General features: G+C 47.0%; 1 protein-coding gene across 1 annotated transcript in view; it reads right to left on the reverse strand.

Moving 5' to 3' along the window:
* Positions 1-3,545: 3,545 nt before the first annotated feature.
* The window catches only part of SCGN (secretagogin, EF-hand calcium binding protein), a 35,165-nt gene continuing 12,108 nt past the window's right edge, over positions 3,546-26,602 (reverse strand). Inside the window, exons 5-11 of the mRNA XM_049654797.1 lie at positions 26,315-26,371; positions 25,587-25,664; positions 17,349-17,404; positions 12,776-12,821; positions 12,478-12,537; positions 10,462-10,530; positions 3,546-3,674 (exon numbers count right to left, since the gene is read on the reverse strand). Of these exons, the coding sequence (XP_049510754.1) occupies positions 3,546-3,674; positions 10,462-10,530; positions 12,478-12,537; positions 12,776-12,821; positions 17,349-17,404; positions 25,587-25,664; positions 26,315-26,371 (495 nt within the window). The remainder of the gene's footprint in view (positions 3,675-10,461; positions 10,531-12,477; positions 12,538-12,775; positions 12,822-17,348; positions 17,405-25,586; positions 25,665-26,314; positions 26,372-26,602) is intronic.

Genomic DNA, 26,602 nt, shown 5'->3' on the forward strand with positions numbered 1-26,602 from the left:
TCTGTTAGCCATCCGGATGTCTTCTTTGGAAAAATGTCTGTTCAGGTCTTCTGCCCATTTTTTTTTTTTAACCAGACTGCTGTTTTTTGCTATTGAGTTTTATGAGTTCCTTATATAGTCTGGATGTTAGCCCCTTATCAGCCAAGTGGTCTGCAGATATTTTCTCTCTTTCCGTACATCGCTGTGCATTTCGCTACTTGCTTGCTCTGTTATTGCAGAAGCTTTGTGGTTTGATGTAGTCCCACTTACTGATTTTTGCTTTTATTGCTTGGCTTTTGATATCATATCCAAAAGAAGAGTTGCCAAGAGCAATGGCATGGAGCTTTTTCCTTGTTTTTGTCTTCCCAGTTTTATGGTTTCAGGTCTTATGTGTAAGTCTATGGTTTATTTCAAATCAATTTTTGTGAGTGTTGTAAGATCAGGATCCGATTTCATGCCAGTGTGTGTCCCTATCCAGTTTCCCAAACACCACTGTTGAAGAGACAATCTTATCCTCGTTGAATATTTTTAGTTCCCTTGTCAAATGTTAGTTGACTGTGTATGTAAAGGTTTATTGCCAGGCTTTCTGTTCTGTTCCACTAATCTTTGTGTCTGTTTTTATGCCAGTTCCACACTGTTTTGATTACTGTAGCTTTGTAGCATAGCTTGAAATCAGGAAGTTTGATGCTTCTGGCTTTGTTCTTTCTCAGCTAATTGCTTTAGCTATTTAGGGTCTTGTGTGGTCAATGAAAAATGCCATTGGAATTTTGATAAGGATTGCATTGATTCTGCACATTTCCTTGGGTAGTATGGACATTTTAACAATATTAATTCTTCTAATGCATGAACACTGAATATCTTTCCATTTATTTGTGTCTTCTTCAATTTCTTTTATCAATCTTACACTTTTCAGTGTACAGATCTTCCACCTCTTTGGTTAAATTTTTATTCCTAAGTGTTTCATTGTTTTTGACTCTGTGGTAAATGAGATTCTTTTATTTATTTCTTTTTCAGATATTTCATTGTTAGCGTATAGAAACACAACTGATTTCCAGGTATTGATTTTGTATCCTGCAACTTTACTGACTTTGTTTTCATTTCTAACAGTTTTGGGGTGGGCGTTTAGGATTTTCTGTCTATAAGAGCTTGTCATCTAGAGACAATTTTACTTCTTCGTTTTTGATTTGGAATGAATGAACAAACATCTTTGGAAAGGAGCACGGCCCTCAGGGGCACTGTCTACCGTACCTTTCCCCCTCTCATTAAATCCAGATAGCATGGCTCTGAGAAGAGACCTCTGCCCTTTGGCAGCCCCTTCTCAGCACCCCATTCCCATTGATTTCCCAACAGAGGTCTAAGGCCATTTATCTTCCATGGCCATTGCTATGGACTGAATTTTTGTGTTCCTCCAAAATTCGTATATTAAACTTAATCCCCAAGGTGTTGGTATATGGAGGTGGGGCCTTTGGGAGGAGATTAAGTCCTAGGGCAGAGCCCCCGTGAATGGGATTAGTGCCCTTATAAAAGTGACCCCAGAGAACTCCCTCACCCCCTCCACCATGTGAGGACACAGTGAAAAAAAGAGCCATCTATGAACCAGGAAGTGGGCCAGACATCAAATCTGCTGGGGCCTTGGTCCTGGATTTCCCATCCTGTAGTACTGTCAGAAATCAATGTTTTTTGTTTAAATCACCCAGTCTATGGTACTTTTGTTTTAGTAACCCAAACACATTCAGACAGCCATCCACCAACGAACCCATCAGTACCTACATTACAGTATATGAGACCCTAACTTTAATAGAAGGTTTTTGAGTGAACTCATCCCTTGAGTGGAATAAACGCACCATCTTTCCACTCAGAGATCTCCACCAGCCCTTTCTTTAGATGTCTGGAAAGGTCTTTACCAGCTTCAGGTTACGACTGAGCAGGAAGCCTGGGAGATTCTGGTAGATTCTTAGCCATATGCTGTGACTAAAAGCTTGTTGGTGGTCAGGGTGAGTAGCTGCCCTCAGTGGATCTGAAAAAATAACACTTAAAAGAATAGACTTGGAGAGATGTCCTACCAGTGGCTGCGGTGGATCCCACAGTGAGACCCAACCTATGGGGAGGGGCCGAGGTGCATGAAATCGGCCATAATTAACTCCCTGACTCCTCGCTTCCGGGATGCTTGAGCCCGGACAGGTTGCTTACCTTCTATCTGCCTCAGTTTCTTCATCTCTAAGATTGGTATCATGATTATACCTACCTCCCAGGATTTTGGTAAGGAGTAAATTACTTAAAGTACGGAACAAACACCCAGAAGAACTTGGCACATAGAAAGCACTTGGTGGTAGTTGTTGATATTATCTGTATGTTTGAGGGAAGGGATACCTGAGGGGGAGGAACCAGGTTAGGGCCGGGGCCTGCCATTGAGGGGAACCCCGAGACCGATGGAATTTCTTGGGTTATGAATGGCTCGGAATACACCATTCTACACTACAATTTTTCTGAATTACTTAGAGCATTAAACTTGAAGTTCCTCTACGATCTGGCATGAGGTAGGGATGTTTTAGAGAATAAAGTGGGGCCTGCCTCACGTGAGGCTCTCCACACCTGCCCCAGGTGAAGCAGCCCCCTCTCATGGGGAGGGTGTCAGAGCCCCAGGAGTGAAGGATCAGGGGCCCGAGGGGGGCCCTGCAACCTGCAGAGGGGCCCAGACCCTCAGGGGCATAGAGCGGGACTTGGGGATCAAAGATTCTCTGGAGGACACTGTTGGAAGGGGAAGGGACGGGGTGGGGAACAGAGGCTTGCATTACCTGGGAACATTTTCTCCAGATTTCTGTCTTCTCCCTTCTGCCCACGTAAGATTTCAGAGCACTTAAGAGCAAAAGCTGGCCCAGGTGCAGTGTTCTGGTCTTCTCCACGCAATGAATAAAAAGTGATCACTGGCCACTCCTACGTTCATGCAAACTCAGCCGCCAGGGCATCCGAGGACTATGGAAGGAAGCTGGCAGAGACTCCACTGGGATCCCGCCCTTCTCTCTCTTCCTCACCACACCCACCCCAAGTTAGAGACGTGACCGGTCTGTCGGACCATCCGGTCCAGCATTTCGAAGGTCACAACGCCAACACAATGACCCGTGCATCTTTGTTTCCAGCTACAGGTTTATTTCCATGACAGAACTGATTTGTAGAAAATCACAGGACCAACAGAGACGCCACTCACCACTCAGAAAGCCCACAGGGGGAGCACAGGTATCGGATGGACTCCGCCTCCCCTGAGCCCCTGGGGCCTGAGGGAGGCCACGCAGGAGCGGATTCAGCAGGTGGTTAGCTGACTCTCTGGGGGGACAGGAAAGCCCAGGTTGGGGGGGCGGGAATAACACAGACACTGCAGGGGGTTCTCAGTGAGGCAGGAGAACACCATGGCCTTAGAAAGAAGGCCCTAGGACCCCCCCTCTTGCCCTAAAACACCACACCATTTGTTACAAAGCTTGCCCCGGTGTCCCCAACAGCAAAGCACAGATACAATTTTCCCAGCAGGAGCTCAGAAACATCCTAAGAGCAAAAGACAAAGCATTCGGGGCTTATGGGTTGATTTTCAGCCCAAGACACAACGCGAGCTCGGACTTCTGAATTTTTCCATCCTTGTTCACATCACAGTGGCGCAGAAGAATCTCCCGGAACTTATCGAGGTCCGCTCCACTGATGCTGGGCTGAGGACAGCAAAGGGAGCCTGTCAGGAGAGGGGCTGACGGTGGCCCCACCCTTGAATGCCGCCCCCTCCCCGCCCCATGCTCAGTACGCTCAGGGGACAGCCTGCCTTCTAGGGAGGCTCCGTGCAGACGGGCCGTGGGGGTGGTCCCATCTCGTAGGCCCACCGAGTGTTGTCAAGGGTCCCGCCAACACGTTTACCTCCCAGCATGGCTATTTGGGCGAGGGAACCAGCCCCACATCACTTCTCTACGGCTCTAGGGAGAGCCTGCCTATTTAGGCCATGACAAAGATATTTTGCCTTGGAGCAGACAGTTGTCACCACGGATGCTGTCTTGCCGCATGATGAGAGAAGACACATTTCACTATCTCCCCGTGGGAGGATTTTGTGCCTCTGATTTTAAAAAGGATTATAACAAACGAAAGACTGACTAAAACAGGATGCCACCGAGCTGCGGACATAGGATTTATTCCAAGGCATATTTGGGGGCTAAGAAAACACTGTGATACGCACCAGACAGGAAAATAATTTCAAACTCAAAAGGCCCGCATGGGGCTCCCGGGTGGCTCAGTCAGTTGGGCGGCCGACTTCGGCTCAGGTCACGATCTCACAGTTCGTGGGTTCAAGCCCCGCGTCAGGCTCCGTGCTGACAGCTCAGAGCCTGGAGCCCGCTTTGGATTCTGTGTCTCCCTCTCTCTCTGCCCCTCCCCTGCTCGAGCTCTGTCTCTCAAAAATAAATAAACGTTAAAAAAAAAAAAAAAGGCTCATATGGAACACATTGTCAACACGTTCTCCTTGTCGGGGCTCACTCGGGATACTTCCCTGGGTGTCTGTGACAGGCAGGTAGAGGTGTGGCCCAGGAGATGGCCTAGAAGTCCTGAAAACAGCAAGCTACACTCCGTGGCTCCATACTGGGAGCTCCTTTCTTATGCAAAGTGGGGACTTTTTGGTTTTTGGCATCCTCAACCTCTCCTGCCCCAGGATCCTCTTAGCAAATTCCCATGCTTAGAAAAGACTTGGGCGGTAGTCATTCACACATTAGCATGAATTAATCTCCAACTAGTGGCCCTCTGCCCCAGGATCCTTTTAGCAAATTCCCATGCTTAGAAAAAAGGTGGGTGTGGGGCGCCTGGGTGGCTCAGTTGGTCAAGCAGCCAACTCTTGGTTTCGGCTCAGGTCACGATCTCATAGTTCATGAGTTCGGCTCTGTGCTGACAGTGCAGAATCTGCTTGGGAATCTCTCTCTCCCTCTCTCTTCCTCTCTCTCTGCCCACTCCCACTCATGCTCCATCTCTCTCAAAATAAACTTACAAAAAAAAGAGAGAGAGAGAAAAGAAAAGACTCAGGTGGTAGTCATTCACACATTAGCATGAATTAATTTGCCAATGTATTTACCTCATTCAAGCTATTCTAAGCTCTCTTTTACTAATTTGTTTACTGCAAAAGGAATTATTTCCTTAAAGGGAGTGGAAATATTTTGTGAGGGTGTGAATGTGTGTTTGGGGGTGAGGGTATGAATGTGGGTGTAGGTAAGGGAAGTTTCTTTCGACCTTTTGAGTTATGCTTTTGTTTTTTCTTTTTTTTTTTTTTTGTTAATTTATTTATTTTGAGAGAGAGAGCACACAAGCAGGGGAGGGACAGAGAGAGAGGGAGAGAGAGAGAGAGAATCCCAAGCAGGCTTAGTGCGGAGCTCTGTGCTCCTTGGGGCTTGATCTCAAGACTGTGAGGTCATGACCTGAGCTGAAATCGAGTCACTTAACCCACTGAGCCACCCAGGCACCCTTTGAGTTACGCTTTTAATGTTTGACAACTCACTAGGAGTCAGGAGACCCAGATGCCACTGTTCAAAAATGTTTGGATCACGGAAGACAAATCACCGGAAGTCACCGGGGGCCTCAGCTTGAATAATAAGTCACCAGTATAAGCACACACGGGGTCTGGGTCTAACGGTTCTACACAGAATGATTCTAACCTTCAGAACAACCCTATGAGGTTGTATTTACTATCAACTTTAAAAAAAATTTTTTTTTAACATTTATTTATTTTTGAGAGACAGAGACAGAGCGTGGGCAGGGGAGGGGCAGAGAGAGAAGGAGACACAGAATCCGAAGCAGGCTCCAGGCTCTGAACGGTCAGCACGGAGCCCGACACGGGGCTCGAACCCATACACTGTGAGATCATGACCTGAGCCAAAGCCGGACTGAGCCACCCAGGTGCCCCTACTATCAACTTCTAATTTACAGATGAGAAAACTAAAGCACAGAGAGGTTAACTAACCTTCCCACCGCCACACAGCGGGTACATGTCCGAACCAGATACGAACTCAGGCAGGCGGTCCCGGAGCTCACCTCTTTACCACACACCCTGCCGCAGCCTCCGTGTAAAAATGCATTTTTTTAGTTTCTTACCCACCTCATGGGAAAGTGTGCAAGTGGATCTGGAGTATTTGGCTGAACAATGCTTATCGGTCCCCCTTGAATCCTGGGCCCTAGGGGAACCTTTAGGGCTGGATCTGTCTCCTCGTGCCTGCCCGTGATAAGTGCTCCATTACAGCCATGGAATCCGTGAGGGACTGTCTGCACACGCCGTCTTCCTGTTCCCGCGTGTGCCCTCCCTTCCCTGTACGCCCCGGGTCTCCTGAAGCAGTGAAAGGGGAGGCCCGAACCCTGTCTTCCCCGGTCCCCACGCTGGAGTCAGCATCAGGACGCCAGGCCCGGCCTGCGCCCCTTATGGCCCCTAACAGAATTATGGCTTTGATCGTGGCAAGTGCTTACTGGAAACCGCTTATGATAGCGCTTCCGATCGGAATATTTCATTAGCAAGCGCCTCACTCTCCAACCGTGCAGTGATAACGTGTTCCCTGTCGCCACTCTGTTTGTCGGCCGTGCTGCTGTCTGAAAACACCGAGGCGACGGGTAGAGGCCAAGGCCTCACCGCCTAAGACCTCGGCCAGGCCCTTGCCAGCCAGGCTCGGATTGTCTGGAAGAGGTCACGGTAATAAAGGCCACCTCCAGCACCAGTCCTGTCCCACGTGTCTTCGAATTATCACCCGCCATTGCATGTTTTACGATGGAAAGGGGGGACTGGTTGGTGTTCTTTCAGGGTCATTTTGCAGGCAGACAGAGGTGCCCCGTCCGACAGTGTGAAGTCCCCTGGAGGGCGGCGATCACAGGGGACCGCGCTGTGACGGGAGGAGCTTAGGAAGCACATCACCGGGTCCCACAGCCCCAACACTGGTTGTTGGGGATGACAGTGCCTTTCCCTTGCCTCCTGTTGTCTTTTCTTAGAAGTCTGTCACTCGGGATGGCAGCACGTTAAGTCACTAACATCCCAGTGAGAAAAATACATACATATTCCTGCCTGCCCTCTTCCTTGATAGAAAGCCTGGCTCAAAATGAAGCCATTGGCTTTCTGGTGGGGTGGGGAGAAAGGACCCGAAGAAGGGAATGGATCAACGCACACGGCTCTTTCTAAAATGTGACAGTAGGGGGCGCCTGGGGGGCTCAGTCAGTTAAGCATCAGACTTCAGCTCAGGTCATGATCTCACGGTTTGTGCTTTCGAGCCCCGCATCGGGTCTGTGCTGACAGCTTCAGATTCTGGAAGCTGACAGCTTCAGAGCCTGCTTCAGATTCTGTGCCTCCCTCTTTCTCTGCCCCTCCCCTGCTCACACTCTGTCTCTGTCTCTCTCTCAAAAATAAACAAACATTAAACAAATTAATTAATTAATTAATTAATGTGACTGTGAGTGCCACCAGTTTTAAAGCATGCAAATCCCTCGATTCCACGCCTGCGATAAAGCCTAAAACCGAGACAAGATGCACCTACCAAAATACTAAGTTTTACTTTGAGTCACAAACAGGGTAAACAGTCTAAATTCCTAAGAGGAGCCCCATGTTGGGTGTAGACATTACTTAAAAAAAATCAAATGAAATATTTAAAAAATAAAAAAATAATAAATTACTAGTAAAAGAGGAATGTGTAGGCAAGTTCTATCTAACCACAGGTAAAATCTTCTACAGACACTAAAACAGTGACTGTAACTGAGAAATGCTTATCCGTGGAGCTCAACCCATGCAGAATATACCCAGAAATGAAGTCTGTTAATGGAAGGTCTACTCAAGTGTACAGATCATGCTTCTGTCTTTTCTCTACTTTCAGATTTCTCTCCGTATCATTTTTATCATTTAAAAAATGAAAAGAAATGAGAACATGTGTGCTACGGGCTAATAGCTCTTTGGAGGGGCATATATTAGATTCAATCTCTTGGGTTAAGTATTGTCCTCCCCTTGCTAATCATCTTGTCAACAACAGAGAAAAGCAGAAGCAGTGTCTAGCAGGATAAAGAAGGAACTTTGGGGAGCCCAGGGCAGGACCTCTCCTCCCCTTCAGGCAGACCTCCTGGTCACCTCTGGCATCCCTGTATGTTTGGCTTCTAACGTTACCATTCACGCTTCTACTCCTTGGTATAAGCTGAGCGTCTTGAATGTCTTGCCTTTCTACTTTCTAGCTTAAGGTATAGATTCTCCCGTTGATTTTCATGCCATGCTGAGGGACCTACAGACTCTTCAGAAATCTTGTGCAGAAATTATTGGGTCATATCCCCCAGGACCTTGCCGTCTCATCATACTGACAGAGGACAGCCCTGAGCGTCATTTTCCAGAGGTCAGGGAAAGTGGTGTTCTGGTAACCAGATAGTCTTGTTAATACAAATTCAATATATGTATCATACATGGTTGAAAGAAAACAAGAATGAAAGGCTATGCAATAAGCTTACGTCAGGGTCATTATCGCAAACATCAATGATCCTGACCAAGACTCTACACATAGAACCTGAGCCAGCTCAAGACCTCCACGGCGTGCTCGGATAGTTGCTTTTAAAACAAATTCCAGATATTCTTTGTTTGCTTGTCCTGTGGTCTTTGATGAGAAATATCAGATTTATCCAAAGATTCTCCCTTGACAACATACTTCAAATTATACGGTGAATAGTTTTTAAGCAACGCAGAAGTTCTGCTGGGAAAGACCCAATATAGATATGTACCTCAGTTATCTGGCTTCAGAGGAGAACTTTAATAATTAACTACTTTGTCCCCACTTTTTAGCTCAACAAATCAGCCCTTGTCAACTGCTTTTGTACTACTGACCATGGTCTCACTCAGTCCTTGAAAACCCACTCTCTTAATTTGGCTGGTACTTATACAAGAGGAACCGTTTTGTTGCACCAGAAATAGAAGGGCAAGGACAAGAGTGATGGGGATCCTCTGGTTTCCCATGGAGGTGATTCGAATCTATCAATGAGTGAGGCAAATGCATGTTTTGGGATGGTCTACGATTTTCCCCTTCTCTTTGATTTTCTCTGGGAAAACGTCTTCCCTACTCTGTTGCTAGGTTAGGTTTTACTTCTGTGTCTCCCAGTAACCTTTGGAAGTCATTGCCAAACGCCGTGCCAATCACAAGGGTCTGTAGGCATGTGAAGCCCCTGAACTGTGCACTTAGGTGGCCTGGCTTCACTGCTCAGAGGAGGCCACGTAGCTGAGAAGCAGGCTCAGCACCCGTGCATCTATCAAAAGCAAATTAAAACCGCGGTTTGGCAAAGCCTACTGCCGTGCGACTTTAATGTCCCATAGATAATTGCTCAGTTTCTATTACAGGAATCATTCTGGCATTAAAGAGGTAATAAGTACAGTGGGATTTTTCTTTAGCAATCAATGTAAAAGGCACTACCACACCAATACCCATGCACCATTTGGCTGGGCAGGTGCCCGTGGAATCTCCCAGCGGGGCCAGCACGCGAAGGGAGTGTGGAAGAGGCAAGGGGCAGCGGGATGGGGACATCAAGACTCAGGAGGTCAACAACACACCTCTGTCATCCTGATTAGAGATCAGAAAAAGATCTCATTCACTCCTGCTCCCTCACAGTACGTGGACTTCCTGGAGGTTTACGCAAAAATTGGTAAATTTTTAGGAAATTTTCTGCTGTGAAACTCCACAGTTTTAATCAGGTTTTTAAACAGGTCTGGGAATCCAAAACCAGTTAACAGTTGCTTCCATCTGGACCAATCGGGGCAGAAACACTGTGTCCTGTATTAACCTCAAAATATCTCTAAGGCTAGGAGAGTGTGAAATTCAGTGGCTACAGGGTCCCATAGAAGAGCTGCAAAGTATCTGCTTAACTAGATCAGGCAGCCAGTCAAATACAGTTCACAGGGATCTCAACGGAGATTGCTTGTTTTAAACAGTCTACACTACATAAAACAGCTTTGTGATGTAGATTATAATCTAAATCCTATCCGTCTGAACCAGGACAATGTCTTGATAAGTAGCCAAAATTTTAGGCTGGGCGTTAGAACAGCCCTGGGAAGATGGGGTGGGGGTGGGGGGGGGGGAGGAATCCCAAATATGGGATTTATTTCATGAAATTAAATTAAAAGGTTTTAGGTATTCTAACAACCAAGTCCAGGGGAAAAAGCCCTTCTGTAATAAAGCGTAAAGCCATAATGTATACACTGGCACCGTGTTTCCATGGTGAAATAGATGGCTTTTTAGTGATGTTATTAACAAGAAACTTCTATGGGGGTTTTACTTCATTGAAGCTACAGATGATCTTAAGAGAGAAAGGGAGACTTGTCAGGTCTCACAGAAGCTCAGAGTTGATAAATAGACTATGTCCCTAGACCTTCTCTGTAGCATTAATCGTCAGCCCCACTGATGCTCAAAAATAAACAGTGGAATTCATCAGAATGGCAACCCCAACCCACGATGGATCTCTACGGCCTCGTGAAATCACCTGGACCAGCTCCATCATGTCTTTGACAAACCCGTCCACTTCCGGGCCTTCCAGAGCTCCAGTTTTACTCTGAAAGATAAAAGATCCAATCAATCCAATATCATTTACTTAAGTCCAAAAGCTAAAGAATAAATTAGGCGAATCGTCCAAATCAGTATTCTTTTGTGACTGCAAATAGGTTCAGAAATGGCACATTCCAGGTAGTTTCTCTGTGCAGGATGTGAAATGTTCCACAGAGATTAAAAGAATGAATTGTAGGGGCACCTGGGCGGCTCTGTCAGTTAAGTGTCCGACACTTGATTTTGGCTCAGGTCACGATCTCGTGGTCGTGAGTTCGAGCCCCCCATCAGGTGCTTGGGATTCTCTCTCTCTCCCACTCTTTCCTCCCTCACTTCCCCCTGCTTGCCCTCTCTCTCTCGCGCGTGCAGGATAAATAAATAAACTTTAAAAAAATAATTAATTGTCAGTAACTACCCCCACATAAACAAATGGGAAGCAGTAGTTTTGAGGTCCTTGGCTCTTGCAAATAGCATTAACGTGATATATACTCACTTCATATGCTTCCCAAATATTAAGCTTCAGTTCGGACTAAATTTTCACATCATACCCATCTTGATAGGCTGAAATATTTTTTATTTTGCTTTATAATTTAGCGAGGGCTTGATGATTATTAAAATGTAGATTTTATTTTTTTATTTTTATTTTTGTAACCTATTTTAGAGAGAGGGTGAGCACGTGAGTTGGGGAGAGGGGCAGAGGAAGAGAGAGAATCTCAAGTAGGCTCTATGTTCAGTGTGGAGCCTGACGTTGGGCTCAATCCCACGACCGAGAGATCAGGACCTGAGCCAAAATCAAGAGACGCTCAACTGACCGAGCCACCCAGGCACCCCCAAAATATATATTTTAAATCAAGAATGACTAGACTAAAATTATTTGGTCTGTACGTAAACTCTTAGTTTTTCTACTCACTATATAAAAAGGTCTATGAAATATAATACATACTAAAATATTTCCATTTCTTCTCTAAAGTCCCAGTTATGACAACCCATCCATTCTTTTCAAGTTTGCTTCACCTTGAACCTTTAACATATCATTTAAAAAATCTATTCCCTTAGTGTATTTGCCAAATACAAACATAATACTAGCTACCTACCAGGCACCCTTCTAAGAGCTTTACAAATGTGAAATCACTGAATCCTCGTAACAATCCCGTGGAGTAGGCAGTATTATTATCCTCGTCACCCTAACTTTACAGAAAAGGGCAACGAGGCACGGGGGGGGGGGGGGGGGGAGGGGGTAAGGAAACTACCCAAGGTCACATGGCTAACAAACCATGGTTCACACCCAGCTGATGGTCACAGAGCCTATACCCTTAAACACCTGGCTGCACTGCCTCTTCTGGGTGATGCTCCCTCCTGCTCAGAATGTGACACACAGATGTCCAGTCTGCTTAGTTTCAGGACGGCGTCTCCTTTGACTTTGCCTAATGTTCTCATTTCTCTTCCTTCTTGCATTACCCTACCTTGTCAAGAAATGTGATCTCTTTGTCACACTTTGTGCTTTAGAATTATTATTTATTTCTTCTCTAAAGAAGGACCGCAGAATCAATCCTACAAGAGAAGTAGCGATTATGTCAACCAGGGCTCGCTTTGCCTGTACTTCTTTGGGTTAAATGTGGTTTTGAACTTGATTCTTTATGTTTCATTCTCGAGCATGCTATTCCAGATGGAGATTAAAGAAGGAGAAGCCTTCTCCCAGTTTGGATCCAAAGAGGGAAAAAAAGTGATTTTATTCTCTTCTCAACCATAAATACTCCTTTTGTCCATTTTAATGTAGTTTTCAGAAGTTTGCATAGAGAAGCTGAGGGGTGACATACATGTAGGACTGCTATTCGTCATATAAGTTCAAGGTCTGATGGGTAGGATGGGTGGGTAGGACAGACAGGATGACCCCATATAGGGCCAGACAGGCTTGCTACCTCAAAAGGGCCAGCACAACACAAAGGGGCACACTTACAACGTCATAGTGGGCAAAGATTTTCTCAAAGTCCCTCTTTCTTTCCTCAGTGGAACAAGCCTGTGTGTGGAGAAAACGGTGTGTTAGTCCGGCAACAGGAAGCTTCCATTGGACAATTCTTCCGGGGTCATAGGCAACTTCTATAAACTTTGAGTCAATGACCCCTTAATCCCTTGATTTCAACAGTAAGCCTTTTTTGTCTCTAGATAACTTAAAGTAAGACAAACAGAGGCCTTCCTTTCTTCCCTCCCTCTCACATGGACGACACAAGCCCACCCAGAAACATGTCACTACTTACATCCATTTTAAATTGGAGAAGGAAGTTTTCCTGAAGAGCCAGAATCCTAAATGGAAAAGAAAAAAAGAAATTAGTCCGCGTGAAAATCTGTCCGCTCTCAGTTACAAGCAAATCCATAACTCTGGGATGAGGAAAGGGCAGGCAATTTCCAGATTATTCTGCAGAATAGGGGAGGTGCTTGAAAAATAAGAATTTATACGTTATAAAAACAAATTAAAAAATTAACTGGGAGAGACGTTCACAGGGATTAGTAGTTGCCAGAGAGAGATTTTTGAGAAGGCATCTTGGTGGACAATGGCAGAGTAAGTGCTTAGGAAGACTCCCTCCTCCATAACCACAATGAGAAAACTGCTCGCCCCCTCCCCCCCAAAAAAGTCAAAATACCTTTTTCACAATTCTAGATGTTAAAGTCTTGTAGAAATCTGAGGAGTGTTTATCTTGGAAAAATGGCTAAATCTCGGTAAGAACAGTGGATTTTGTGCATTTTCACTTCCTTCAGCCCTCCACCCTTCTCCACTCCACTGTAAATGAAGAGCCCACAGTCCCAGGGAAAAAGAGCATTCTAGCAGCAGCTAAAGCGAGCAGAACGGAGTTGGGGCTCTTTCAAAGCCCAGTTTCCAAAGAATTACCAGTATGTGACTTCTCCGATGTTCTCGAAAAGACCCCACTTGCAAGATGCACTTATTTGACCTGATTTTGAACTCACCCAGTGAAAAAGCCTTTTACCTGGGAGGATTTGTCAAAAGCAGTGAATTAGAAGCAATTGTTTGAGGTCAGAGCTGACGGCAGTGGTAGACAAGAGTCTGGGTAAACAACAGGCTAACTAAAAAGATTAAAAGGAAAAGCTGGAGGAATGAGATGTCTATAGGGTCTTCTACAAATTCTGACATATTTCTGGGAATCTAGAGAGCTTCACACATGCATGGGGCCACATCTATGCCCAGGACTGGGTGTCTGTGCAGGAAAGACCGGAGAAGGCCCTAAGCTCTCGCCTGTGGCTTATCGTCAGGCTGTATGCAAGCAGGAAGTGAAGGCTAAGGCAGAGTTGTAAGCTGCCTGGTTGAGTGTAGATGTGCCCCAACCTATACACAGGGACCCTCAAAAAACAGTGGGAGACATCTAAGGAATCTTTATGCAATCGTGAGCTAGCCAAGCAGAGACTTAAGTGTCCACACATAACAAAGACACAGATTTTACAGGATTCGTTCAAAAAAGTCACTGGACAAAAAGGACAATTAACAACAATAAATGTGACCCATAAGAAATACTAAAGGGAATTCTTCAAGCTGAAGTGAAAAGAAACCAGACAGTCGCTTGAATCCACATGAAGAAAGAAAGAACCTCAGTCAGACATGAAAGGCCACATATTGTATGATTCCATGTATATGAAATGCTCAGAATAAGCAAATCCATAGAAACAAAGTAGGTTACCGGGGGTTGGCAGGTGAGGGGAGGAGAGTGTGATTCCTGGTCTGGGGTATTTTTCTGGATTTATGCTGCATTCAAAAATCATGCATTCACCGTACAGGGAAAGGTAGAAACAAAGTATCTTACAACAATTTGGAAAATATTGCTCTTCTGGATGCTCAGGGGAGAGAGAATTAATTTGAGCCAAGTAGAGGCTAGAATATTCTGGAACTCTCTAAGGAATCGTGTTCTCATCTGTTGGTTGGCACCAAGCGGCCTAAGTTATGTTGCCAGTCAGAGGACATATACTTGAGAGGTGCTTGTATGTAGAGTAACAGCGCTGCCTTCTAGGGCTGGGAGTAGAGAGAAGAGTCCCGCGTATAAATTAAAGGACCCTTGTTATTACCGGGGACCCACCTGGGTAATCCAGAATAACCCCCGTAAGGTCTGTTAGTCAGCAACTTTAATTCTGTCTGCAACCGTGGTTCATCCTTGCCACGTCACATCAAACGTTCGCTGGTTCTGGGAGTTCGGACACAGACATCTGTATTTTGCCTACCCCGGTTGTCGCTGTCGAGTCCCTTATCAAATTGGTTTTGAAACAATGCAGTAACTGTTTTGTTGCTTCGCATCTCCGTTCGGCACTACTTTGGTCCTTCCTTCAGTCCACAGCTACCCATCGAATCCTCCTCTATACGTAGCACCGGGCCACGAGAGCAGCTATTCAAGGGACGAAGGCGTACTTCCTGCCTCCTGGGTAGGACCATAGGAGGGGACGGTTGGCTCGCTGCAAGGGAGGGCTCTGGTTATGATCGTGACAGAGGGACTCTGACCTCCACAGTGGGAGGTCAGGGATGCCAGATGCCCTGCATTGCATGGAAAATCCCACAGAAGGGTGAATCAGCCCATATCTCACCTGACTTGGGAATGTCCAGGGAGCATTCATGTGTGTACCAATCCTGCTTATAATTATGTTTGAACCTAGAGCGGAATTACTATTTACGTGAAAATCCAGACTATTTTTCTCAAAGCATGCATAGTTTACTAACTGTGTAAATGATCCAGATAGCATACTGAGTCAGGTAAATTGAGGGCTGACTACACTTTGTCCCATCTGGAACTCTATCAGGACTTATTTATTATTTATGTCATTGTATCAGCAGCAACTGAGTTCCTGACGCACGAGTCGCCAAAAGGTCGTACTTGTATCCGTCAACATCTGAACTGACATATTCTTGCTACTTCTACACCAAAAGGTATAAGCAACCACCACTCTGTCATGCCTGCCCTGTGGTTGTATCTCCCCACCTACACTTGAAATATACCTTATTTTATTTTAGGTGTTTCACCTTATTTCCCCTTTCTGTGTTATAGTGTACGCATTATATTGTTTTAGCATTTCGGGCCGAGGTAGTTAATATTTTCTGCGGATTTTATTTCGGGAGTAAACAGTATCATAACCAATAGGGTAGAGAGCAGCTTTAGAGTAGTGGCACACTCCAGCCTCCAGAGGGCGCTCAGGGCTCCTAGACTCGCCACCTCTGAGACCTGCATTGAGAAAAGTGGGTGGGTGCTTTTGGTGAAGGGAACAATGAAATTAAAAGCTCTTGTTTTCACCCAGATTGTCATGTTTGGGGTCTTCCGGTTAGGATTCCGGTTAGCAGCTCTCAGAGTAGCTAGACTGACCTCCACTTGAGAGGAAGCCTTGCCTCCCTTGGCCAAGATAGCTTCAAGGAGTAAGGGGGACGCCGGGGATAAAGCCAAGGCCGCAGGGCTGATATCCCTCAGTCCTCAGCCTTTGGGAGAGGCTCTGGTCTGGCTGGTATCTCCATGCCTCTTCTCCACAAAAGTGGCCAAAATTAGGATAACGATTCTGGGGAAAGGAGCCAAGGAGGACACAAAGGCTGTCTCACAGCTCCTACGAGGCCCGGAATAGAAGACCGTATAGAGTTTTGGGCTCGGTGTCCTGGTCATGACTAAGAAGAGATCCTTCCCAGTGCGTTCCCTTTTGCAGACCCCCTGCAAGAACTAACAGATGGACTGGCCAAGAGAGGCGGTAGCTGGTACAGGGTTTTGTCATTCTGAACTCAAGTTAATATCTGCTTGTGACCTTGCCAAGTTAACTCTGTCATTGAAATCACCCTCAGCCCTTGGACTTCCTCTCTCCCAGCCATACATGCTTATGCCTTGAAGCCTATGACTGCTAAACCCTCTATCATTGTCCAGTCTGCAACTCCATCCACCACCCCCCCCCCCCCCCCCGAGGCACCTGGTATCATAACTGCTCCTTCATCCGGGTTATATCCATGTATTCTGGATCCAATGATTTCAACTCTGTCCATCTATTCAAAATATTTTTTTTTTCGTTCTGTGGACAACCATAGCTTGTTTTGGGGTCGGTTAGCCTTGAGACAACATGCTGACATGCCCATCATGTACAACCCCGGACTTACAGATAGCAATTCTCAGGTACTGGGCTGCTTCTGCTGGCCCCTCTTCCTCTGCTCTGGTCTTCAGGTGCTGGGTGCCCGTGGAGGCTGCACCCACGCTGGAAAGCCGGCCAGCACAGCTGGAGTGTGGTTCAGCTGTCCTCTGTCCTGAGCTAACTGCTCAGCCTTCCCAGAGCCAGTGAATGGGGTCCCAGATGTATTTTTTCATGGAGTCCTCATGTGGGACCAGGAAGGCAAGGCTGGCCCATGACCCATCAATAAAATTTGATGAAAACCTTGTGTATTGTGCATTTGGGTGGGGGGAAGAGGTTTTATCCTTTTTTTAAATTTATTTTTGAGAGAGAGAGAGCTCATGTGCGCAAGCAGGGGAGGGGCAGGGAGAGAGGGAGACAGAATCCCAAGCAGGCTCCGCACTGTCAGCTCAGAGCCCGACGTGGGACTTGAACTCATGCACCGTAAGATCGTGATTTGAGCCAATATCAAGAGTTAGCTACTTAACCAACTGAGCCACCCAGGAGCCCCAAGAGCTTTTATTACCTTCACAAAGGGATCTATTACCCCAGAAGATTCAGAACCACTGCTGCTTACTTGGTAAGATGAGACTCTTCTTCAGGGTTTCAGGCAGGACCTGACCTCTGCCTTTCAGAGAGAAGTATGCGTCATCACGAACCCTAGGAAGGTGTTTCCGAGTCTGACGCCATTCCCGCGCCACTCACCTTGCCAAGTCATTAAGATCCAACCGGCCATCCTTGTTTTTGTCAAAGATCTTCATCTGGAAGGCAGAAGGGGAAAAGATTGTATGAAGTACTTGTAACAGGAATCCATTCTGGAAGTTCCCGAAGCACTTTGATATCTTGCCCTTCCGAGCCCACAGCTGTCTAAACTGGCCACGGCCGTCTCACAGAATACTCCCTACAGAGGACAGAGGAGATACCATTTTTCCACTGAAGGCAGAAGTAGTTGAGGATGTGATCTAGGGGAAAGTCTGCCTGTCCAGGCTTCCAGGATTGTAGGAAGGAAGAGAGGGAGAGGCAGAGACAGGACAGTCAAGTGCGCAGATGTGTGACCAGATGTGCTGGAAGGGGGATCCTGGAGGGAGGAGGGCACCAGCTAAGGAAGGACAACACTGAGTGGAGAGAGTTGCTGTGGGTTGGCTTTCCAGAGATGCTCTGAACACCCAAGTGTTTGGATGCTGGGTTGAGATCCAGTGGACTGTGATGGGATGAGATGATGCTGGATCAGAGGGTGGGGAAGACCCCAGAGCCATGGGCTGATAAGAGGATGTACGTTAGGGAGATATTTAGCATGTCTGACTCCGTGTGGCTTCTGTTTCCCTCACTGCTGTGACCTGTCGCTGAGAGAAAACCTCTCTGCTCAGCCCTGCAGGTTACAGCTAAGATGTGCAAAAACCACGCTTTACCCAAAACCCACTTCACCCAAGGGGAGAAGGAAGTACGTAAATAATAACGCTATGTTTAAGATTTATGGGAATGCCATGACCAGATTCCTGTACACAAAGGTCAAGTGACCAAGGACAGAACAGTTTCACAACCTTCCTTGGACACTTGTGGGCTTCTGAATGCCTACAGGCATCCATCACCTCTTGACTCCAACTTCCTCCCCTTCTCCCTCTTCCTAACATAAAGGAAGCTCACATTTCATGCTGAGAGGAGATGTGCTTTGAGACAACAGCCGCCATCTTGCCTCTCGACTTACTGGTCTGTCCTGTAGCAAGAACATGTGGACTTTGATACAGATGTGGCAGAGGATTAATGGCCCACATCCAGCAAGAGGTAAAGGATGGCTGCTGGACTAGCCTGTACTTCCCAATGGGCTAGCCAAAGCTAAGAGAACGGACTATGAGTTCACCACACACTTCCACTGTGAATACCAGCAAGGTAGCAGCAACTAAGTGGCCAAGAGGCCCCAGCCCGAGGACCAGAGGAGTCAGAGAGCCTTGTGCCCAGGGACCTCGGCTCCTCCCCTCCCCCACTTGGGCCCAAAGCCATTCTTTTTAACCTGATGCCATTTTTGCAGAAGAGTCCGGGTTGGATGAAGGTGACTAAGAAATCTGAGAGGCTCAGCTTTTCCTTTTGTAGAAAAGACTTAACATGATCCAAAGAGGATCCTATTTAAATCATAGGATCAGATGAGGTTTTAAACAAGATAGGATTAAAAGTTAAAATCAAGAAGATCGGATTAGGTTAATCAAGATGGAGGAGAGACATTTCACTGCATATTTGAGTCCTAGTGTGAGTGAACTTTGTGACTTCGCCACACTTAGCACAGCAGCTCTAAATGTATTTGTAAGAAGAGGCTATACACGGGGAGAGATGGGGTGAAGAAATCTGAGAGTATATGTAACCGATTTTTGCATTAAAAAACATATCAGTCCATCCTTCCTCCCTCCCTAAATCCAGTTTAGTTTTAATATTTGAAATGAATTTGAAAACCCATTTCTCTAAAACTGTAGCACCAAAAGTGTATGTTGCAGAACCTATTAAAATGCAGGTTATATTTTTATACATTTGGATATATTACACGTCCCTTTGTGTCCCTTAAGCATAAATTCTCTATCCCATAAAAGTCTGACGGCAATACACTTGGCTAAAGACTGAGCCATGATTTTCCATGACACCACCATTACGAGACGTTCTATTAATAGAGAGCTAGATTATGTTGAGCTTGAAGCAAGTAGTAACTCACCTTGAAAGATGTGGGCCCATCTCCATAGCTGTACAAATTACTCAAAGGGGGAAAATACCTACCTTTTGCTCAAAACTGGCTTGAGGAACAACTGACCACCAATGTGGTAAATTATGCTTCTACCCATCAGAAAATTGGCCACGTGGTTCACCTGAGAAGTTCCGAGAAGTGGTCTGAGTCAGAGCTATGAATTGAGGGCCATCACCATTAGCTTGTATTTCAAGCCACGAGGCTGGTTGAGGTCACCAGCAGAGGGAGGGTGGGCACAGAAGCGAAGAACTCTCGAGACTGGGTCCAGACACGTTTCACATCAGCGTGGATCAGAGAGCTGAGTGCCTACACCACAGGAGGAAGCCAGCTACTTGGATCCAATCCCGAAGGACAGGAGCCGGGACCAGGGTAGAGGATGGCACAAGTTTAACCTCATGTCTTTTTGTCTGCCATCGGCTGCAGATTTTAATCTGCAGGTTTACAATACCTCAAGCTCCATGCTCTAATTAGGTATGTGAGCTTAACATCTCCCACATGTATTCACTTACATTTTTAAAAGCTCAATATTATCTAATGCTATTCTATTCAGACAGCGAATCTTTCCTCCCGCCAGGTATTGGCAGAACCTCTCAATTAGATGTCATAATTGGATTTTGTTAATAGGTTGTTTCCTCCCTTGTCCAGAACGTTAATTAGGAGTTAGAATAAGATTAGGTCTGCAGACCTCAACTTTTCTCCTGTGATCGGGTGCTCTGCCGTGACTCATTCATTGTTCGGGCTTCAGACAGCTTTCAAAGGTGCCAGCCCTCTTGTGGCTCCATTTGAATTCATTTAGCAGGTTATATTTCTGAAGGAAGGCATTTAATGCCAAACCTTGGAACCAAATCTGTCATGCAGGGCTGCTCCGACTGTATCTGTCGCTCAATAAAAAGCCATTACAGCGGCAGTAAGGTGATTTCACACTAGGTGGATCACTCAGGGCTAAGGTTCTAAAATCTCTTCTGAGAATATTGAATTTCTGAAAGTTAGTTCACCCACAGATCACTAGGGAAATGTAAAAAGTCTAAAAAAAAAACAAAAACACTACAGTCCAGTTCCCAAGTCTGTTCATTGGAAAAGTGTAAGTTGCCTCTATAATTTCAGGAAGGAACATGAAATAGATTGGCCATAATCTCATTACGCTCATTCTAGTCTTCTGGTCAGAGTAGGTCTTTGGGTGAAAACTCTTACCTGGTTCCTCAACACTTACCTATCACCTCAGGGCAGAAAGAACCAGTGAGGGGCCAGTCAGAGTTTGATTGATCACGAGCCTATCTTCACGGGACAGTTTGGATCGAAAAATGAGTGCTTAACCACAGCACAACCGGAAGAACCACAAGTTTTTGGCAATGAGACAGACACAGGATAACAGCGCAGTCTTGGTCAATGGACGGTCCTCCACCCAGAGACTCACAAGTTGGGTGAGACCCCTCCGATCCTCCTCAGCTGCTGTACAGGATTCCATGCTTCCAGGGCTGAGCTCGGAGCCATCAAAAACTGCACGTTGCCAGATTTTCTGCCTGCCTTGTGTTTTGTCAAACTGAAAGCCAAAGGCTGTGTGTGAAGAGAATCGCTCTGGGCGGGCAGCGTGGCCGGGCTGACGGGTGATGTGCATGGTCTCTTCAGCCAAGTGTTGGCGTTCCGAGCCACCCACGTGTTTCCTGCAGGCCCGGTCCCCTCCCTGACAGTGGGTTGTTTGAATGAGCCGACCCTGGGGCTCTCTGCGGTCACAGGCCACTCTCCTCCCTGGCTCCCTGCATCGGCTTATCTGCAGTCTCTTTCCCAGAGCAACTTTGTAGAACCCTTTCCTGTTCCCGTGGTCTCTCGTTAATTTGCTTCCTATTTTGTGTTTAATAAGATGTCAGCTCTTAGGATCCTTTCTGGACTTCAGGAGGAGAAAGATCCATTTTCCTAGGTAACGAATTCTGGTGCCGCTTGATAGCATGAGCTCCTGCATTATCTTATCTTTAAAAATATTAAGAGAATCCTAATCTCTTCACATGGCTTTGTCCTCACCTTGATTGTCTCTTCCTTCAGGAATTGTCCTCGCTTCTTGATCTCTCCATAGAGTTCACTCTTCCCCTTTTGAAAGTTTTCTTTTTAATGACTTAGTATTTAAACTTCCGGACGTGGGTACTGTGGTGGAAAATACGGGCTTCGGAGGTAGATGTGGGTAGGCATTTCCACCCCGCTGCATCCCGACTGTATTTGACCTGTTAAAGTCTGTAACCCTCAGTTTCTTCATTTATAAAATGAGAGGCAAAACATACTTATTTTATATGGTTGCTGTGAGAATCAAATGTTCGCCAAGCGCTTTGCACGGAGCTCGGCACAGAGCGGACGCGCAGTTATTACAATTAAAGCACCCAGTACGCGAGTAAATGCTGGCCGTGTCGCGGTGAAAATAAAATGCCACGTGCACCCAGCTGAGATGGCATCTTGAAACGACTCAGCTTGAACTCTGTCCATCTACCTTTTCTTGTCCTGCCTTTGCTGAAGGTCTAGAACGGTGGCTTCATTGTAACCTACCTTATTTTTGAAAAGTCAGGAGAACCGGATCTCGAGATGGTCGATGGTCGACGGCAGTGATGTGCACAGTGGGGATGAAAGGGAGCAGCCAGAGTGAATTTTTGCTTTTTTCCCTCCTCTGCCAATTTTTCCCTCATCAGAAGACTCCAGAAGGTCAGGGACCATATCTTTCTTGGTAAGTTCTCCCTAAGTGAACTCACATCTTCATTTCAACCAGTTAACCAGGTCATATTCTGACCTGGAAGAGGAGCATGAAGAAGGTGCCGGCTTTGGTGACAGAGGGGGTGCTGTGGGTCACTTTGAGACCCCACTCCTCAGCCCAGAAAAAGCATGTCAGATTCAACTTCAGGAAGTTAGGGGTGTGAACTTGGAATCCACTGGGACACATCCCGGGCCTGCCTTGCTCGGATTGTCTTTTTCTATTTGCATTTCTCTTCCTCCACACCCTCCGCTCTCACCCCCCACTCCTGCCTTCCTGCCCCTCCTACCTCTCGTCATCAGCATGGGGCTCCAGCCGCCCTGTTGGGTCTGCCCCTGGGCTCAGCACCGCCCATACCCTGCCTGGTGGGGACCCCTGTGGATGAGTCTCTGGGACGAAGGACCCCAGGGAGAGCCCTAAGGGATCAAGCCCAGTACTCCCGAGCACTCCTTCTGGCTCTGTCCTAGAGGGTCTGGTGTACAAAGAGGAAGAAATCAAAGGAGAGTTCCAGGACACCAAACATAGCTTGAGGAAGGGCGGATCTGTGCGATGGGCCATCTACGAGGCTCCCCGAGGGGGAGCATGAGCCTTACTGGAGGTGGAGGCTCTCAAGGAGGGTCCCCAGAGCGAACCTTGCTTTTGTTGTCCTCGTTTCTTCTGAGCTGGCTGTTAGGTAACGACTCCAAATTCAGTGCTGACAATGGGCACGGAGTAGCCTACCGTGTGCCAGGCCCTGCCGCCTGCCCTTGCCCTAGAGGAGTCACTGGCTAGTAAAGAACAAGTGGTGAACAAGTGATGTCCGTGCTGCCCTTGACTCCAGCTGACTCATCGGCAATCCTGTTGATTTCCCCTTCACAATCCGTCTCATCTCCTCTGCTGCCCCACCCCTCCCAGCTGCCACTCTCTCTCACCCAGATGGCAGTGGTGGCCTCTTCACAGGTCTTCCTGATTCCCTCCTTGCCCCTCTGGTGGCTCTCCATCTCACTCATTGTCACACGTTCTCACAATGGCTAAGAAGCCCCACGGGGTCTGGCCTCCGTTAAGTCTCGCCCTTGAATTCTGTGCTCCAGCCACACTCGTGTCTCCCTGTCCTTGAAGGCTGCAGGCAGGCTACTGCCCCAGGGTCTCTGTGCTTTGCTGTACCCTCGGTCCTTCCTCAAGCCTCACCTTCTCGAAGGGTGAAAATTACACTCCCCAGCCCCCGATCCTAGCTACCTTGCTGGCATGGCCATCCTTCGCCCTGTTCTACTTTTTCATCTTTCCCATGACACTCGTTACCCCTGTCATGCGATATCATTTATTATTTATTATGTTTATGGTTATTGTCAGTCTCTCCTTTGTCTGGTTCGCTCGCTGCTGGATCCCCAGTGACTCGAGGAGTGCCAGGGGCATGGCAGATATTTAGTGGATATTTGCGGCCTGGGTTAAATGGGTGACCGATGTGAAGACAATGATATGGGACCCCCAGGGGAGAGGCACCTGCATCCACTACAGAAGAAGGTTATGGAAGGTTTTCTAGGCCAAGATGATGTCTCACTGAATCCTGAAGGACAAGCAAGAACCGGGAGAATAAAAGTAGGGAAGAGAATTGAGCCATGTTACGTGAGAACGTAGCCGTTTAGTATTGTAGTTGGAGGCGGAGGGCCTCGGATTCAAAGGCAATCAAAGAAATATTAGAAACATCCTGGCGATTCTAAGTGAGAGTATTTCATCTTGTAGTGCATGTTTTGGAAGTTAATAAAATCAAGGTTACAAACAACCGGTGCTGACGCTGGGTTGGATCAAGGATGGAAAGTGCTCATCTGGAAACCTAACCTGCTTGTTATTCTCAGGCAGTTACGGTGACCTCCCCCTTTCCATGGTATTTACCGTGCTGGCAGGTGCTGCTGGAAATCAGGTGGGAAGAAACCTCGAGATTTCCCTGCGGCCGGGAAACTGCTTCCTGCTTCTAGATTTCCCACTTTGCTCTTTCGTGCTGAGTGTGTACTCACTCAGGATCTCGAACACCATATGTCTGTTATTAAAAGAGGTCCAACATACCAAGAAGCCGAATTATTTCCTTGATTGAGATCCTGGCCTGGGGTTTGATTCTGCCCTTGGCATCAGCTTCACTTCTGCCTAGGCCATTTACAAGCCATCACGGTCAAGAGCGCCCTTCTCCTTCCCTCCTCCCCAGGGCAGGCGCCTGGGTCTGGGGGTCATCGTCGGACAGGGTGCAGAGTAAGAGGCTGGAAACCAAGAGAGCTTAGCTTCCAGTTTAACTGATGCCTTTGGCCGGGTAACTCAACCTCTCCCAGTCACCTGATCTTCAAAGCAAGTTTAAGAATTCAACTTGGTGGTGACGCGGTCACTTAGCCTTTCTAAGCCTTTAGCATCAGATATACGAAATGGCATGAACAATGCCAACCCTGCAGAGATGGCATCAGAAATAATACCGTATTTATTTATACCAGAAATAATACCAAATCAGCTCGAGGCCTCCAGAGGGCAACCTAGTGACACACATTTTACGAGAATTCACCGACTCTTCTCGGTGGTACGTGCTCCCGACTGCTCACCAGGAAGCCCAGTAACGTGAATCTGTGCTGGAAGTCTTCCTGTGCGTAACAATCCTATGAGCAAGTAAGCCTTCACCAGCAATTTCTTGGCTTCTTGATTGAGAAAACGACAGCGTCCGATTGGCCTGAAGCACTTGTCTAGGGGAAGGAAGGGGGGTGGGGGGCGGACACGAACGGCAGGGAAGTCAGACTGTTGATTGGTGGCTGGAGAAATGCATCGTGTTAGATGAGGATGCGTTTGCCAGAGGCAGCTCTCCCATGCCATCATTTTTCACCGAAATGATCTCAGGGTCATTCTGGTCGCGGAAGCCTAATGACAACAAGGACCACAACAGCTGCCACAGTGAGAGCTAACAGGTACGGACACCTATTATGTCCCAGACGCTCTGCAAAGTGCTTCGGAGACATCGGCTCGCTCTGCCCTCACAGCAGGTAGGTACCATTAACCCCCATTTTACGGATGAACTAGTAAGATGGACAGGTTGACAGTCTCCCAAGGTCGCAGCTTATAAGTGGGAGACGCGGGACGCACGTCTCCCATCTGTCCGACTCTCAGCTGCCCTCGATCAACATGCCACGTGAATAGACTCGTGGCAAGAAGTGGCTTCCCCCGTGCCTGGGACTGATTGTCCATGTTTACCCGTTTCTGTGTGACTTCCAGTGGCTTCGAGGTTATTGGCCTGGTGCCTGGTAACCGATGTTCACTGCACTTTCCGGGTCTCCCCAGGGACAGGCGAACACCTTTCCTCTCAAATACACGCGGTCCTGTCCTCAGAGAGAGGCTAGAACAGCTCAGCTTCAGCCGACGTTTCCCAGACTAGAGGTTTCTCTTGTACTCATTCAGTCTGCAGGTGCTCCCGGGTACCGACTCTGGGCCCCGGGGAGGCATCAGGGGGGCTGCCCTCGTGAGATCACACTGCCCAGCTACTTACCATGGTGCCGGTGTATTCGTCCAGCTTAGCCTCAGGGACGGCCTTTTTGTGGTGGCGGAAGAGGTCTCGGAGGAAGTTCTGTGACATCGAGAGAAGAGTCACATCTTATATGGGGAGCAAATAAACCACAAAGATCTCGGGACGCCTTATTTTAGGCATTGTGGGTTTTTTTTTTAATTTTTAGGAGAAAACAAACTGCTTTCAGGAAGCAAATAAATCCAAGAATGGAGGGCTCTCGCTGTTTAAACGGAGCTCACAGGGGCACCGGAGTGGCTCAGTCGGGTGAGCGTCCAACTCCTGATTTTGGCTTGGGTCATGATCTCATGGTTTGTGAACTCCAGTCCCACATCAGGCTCTGTACTGACAGCAAAGCCTGCTTGGCATTCTCGGTCTCTCTCTCTCTCTCTCTTTTACTCCCCTTCCCCTGCTCGCTGTCTCTCAAAATAAATAAATAAAAACTTTAAAATAAAGGGAGCTCACAGAATTCAGAGGATGGCTCCAGGCATGGAAAAAGTGTCAAAAATTCCTTAATTACGTCTCTTTCCCAGAGAGAGCAATGTTATTTGCATGTCCTAAACCTTTTAAATACAAATACGTTTTTGGTTTTTTTTAAGTAACAAATTCAATGCATGCTTCTCGGGCCCATAGGAATTAAATTCATGGTCCATACATCAAGTTCCCAGTGATGAGCAAGGCCATCTCCACCCGGCGAGGGTCCCCACACTTACCCGCAGCTCAACAGCTGATATAAAGCCACTGCTGTCAGCATCATATTTGCGCCAAATCTGAAATACACAAAAGCCGTGCGTCCATTTACTGGCCCAGTGACTGTGTAAGCAAGCACAAACCCAGAGAGGTCGTGGAGGACTGAAACCAGAGTCTGTCCCTGGTACATCTGGTGACTCAGACAATTTAGCCTGCAGCGTTATCAGGAAATTGCACACAAAGTCAACAAGAGACAAATCCTGGGGCCCAGGAGGTAGTCAAACCGAGGCACCTGCATAGAACTAAAAGCC

Source organism: Panthera uncia, assembly GCF_023721935.1.
Source record: "Panthera uncia isolate 11264 chromosome B2 unlocalized genomic scaffold, Puncia_PCG_1.0 HiC_scaffold_25, whole genome shotgun sequence".
Taxonomy (NCBI): domain Eukaryota; kingdom Metazoa; phylum Chordata; class Mammalia; order Carnivora; family Felidae; genus Panthera; species Panthera uncia.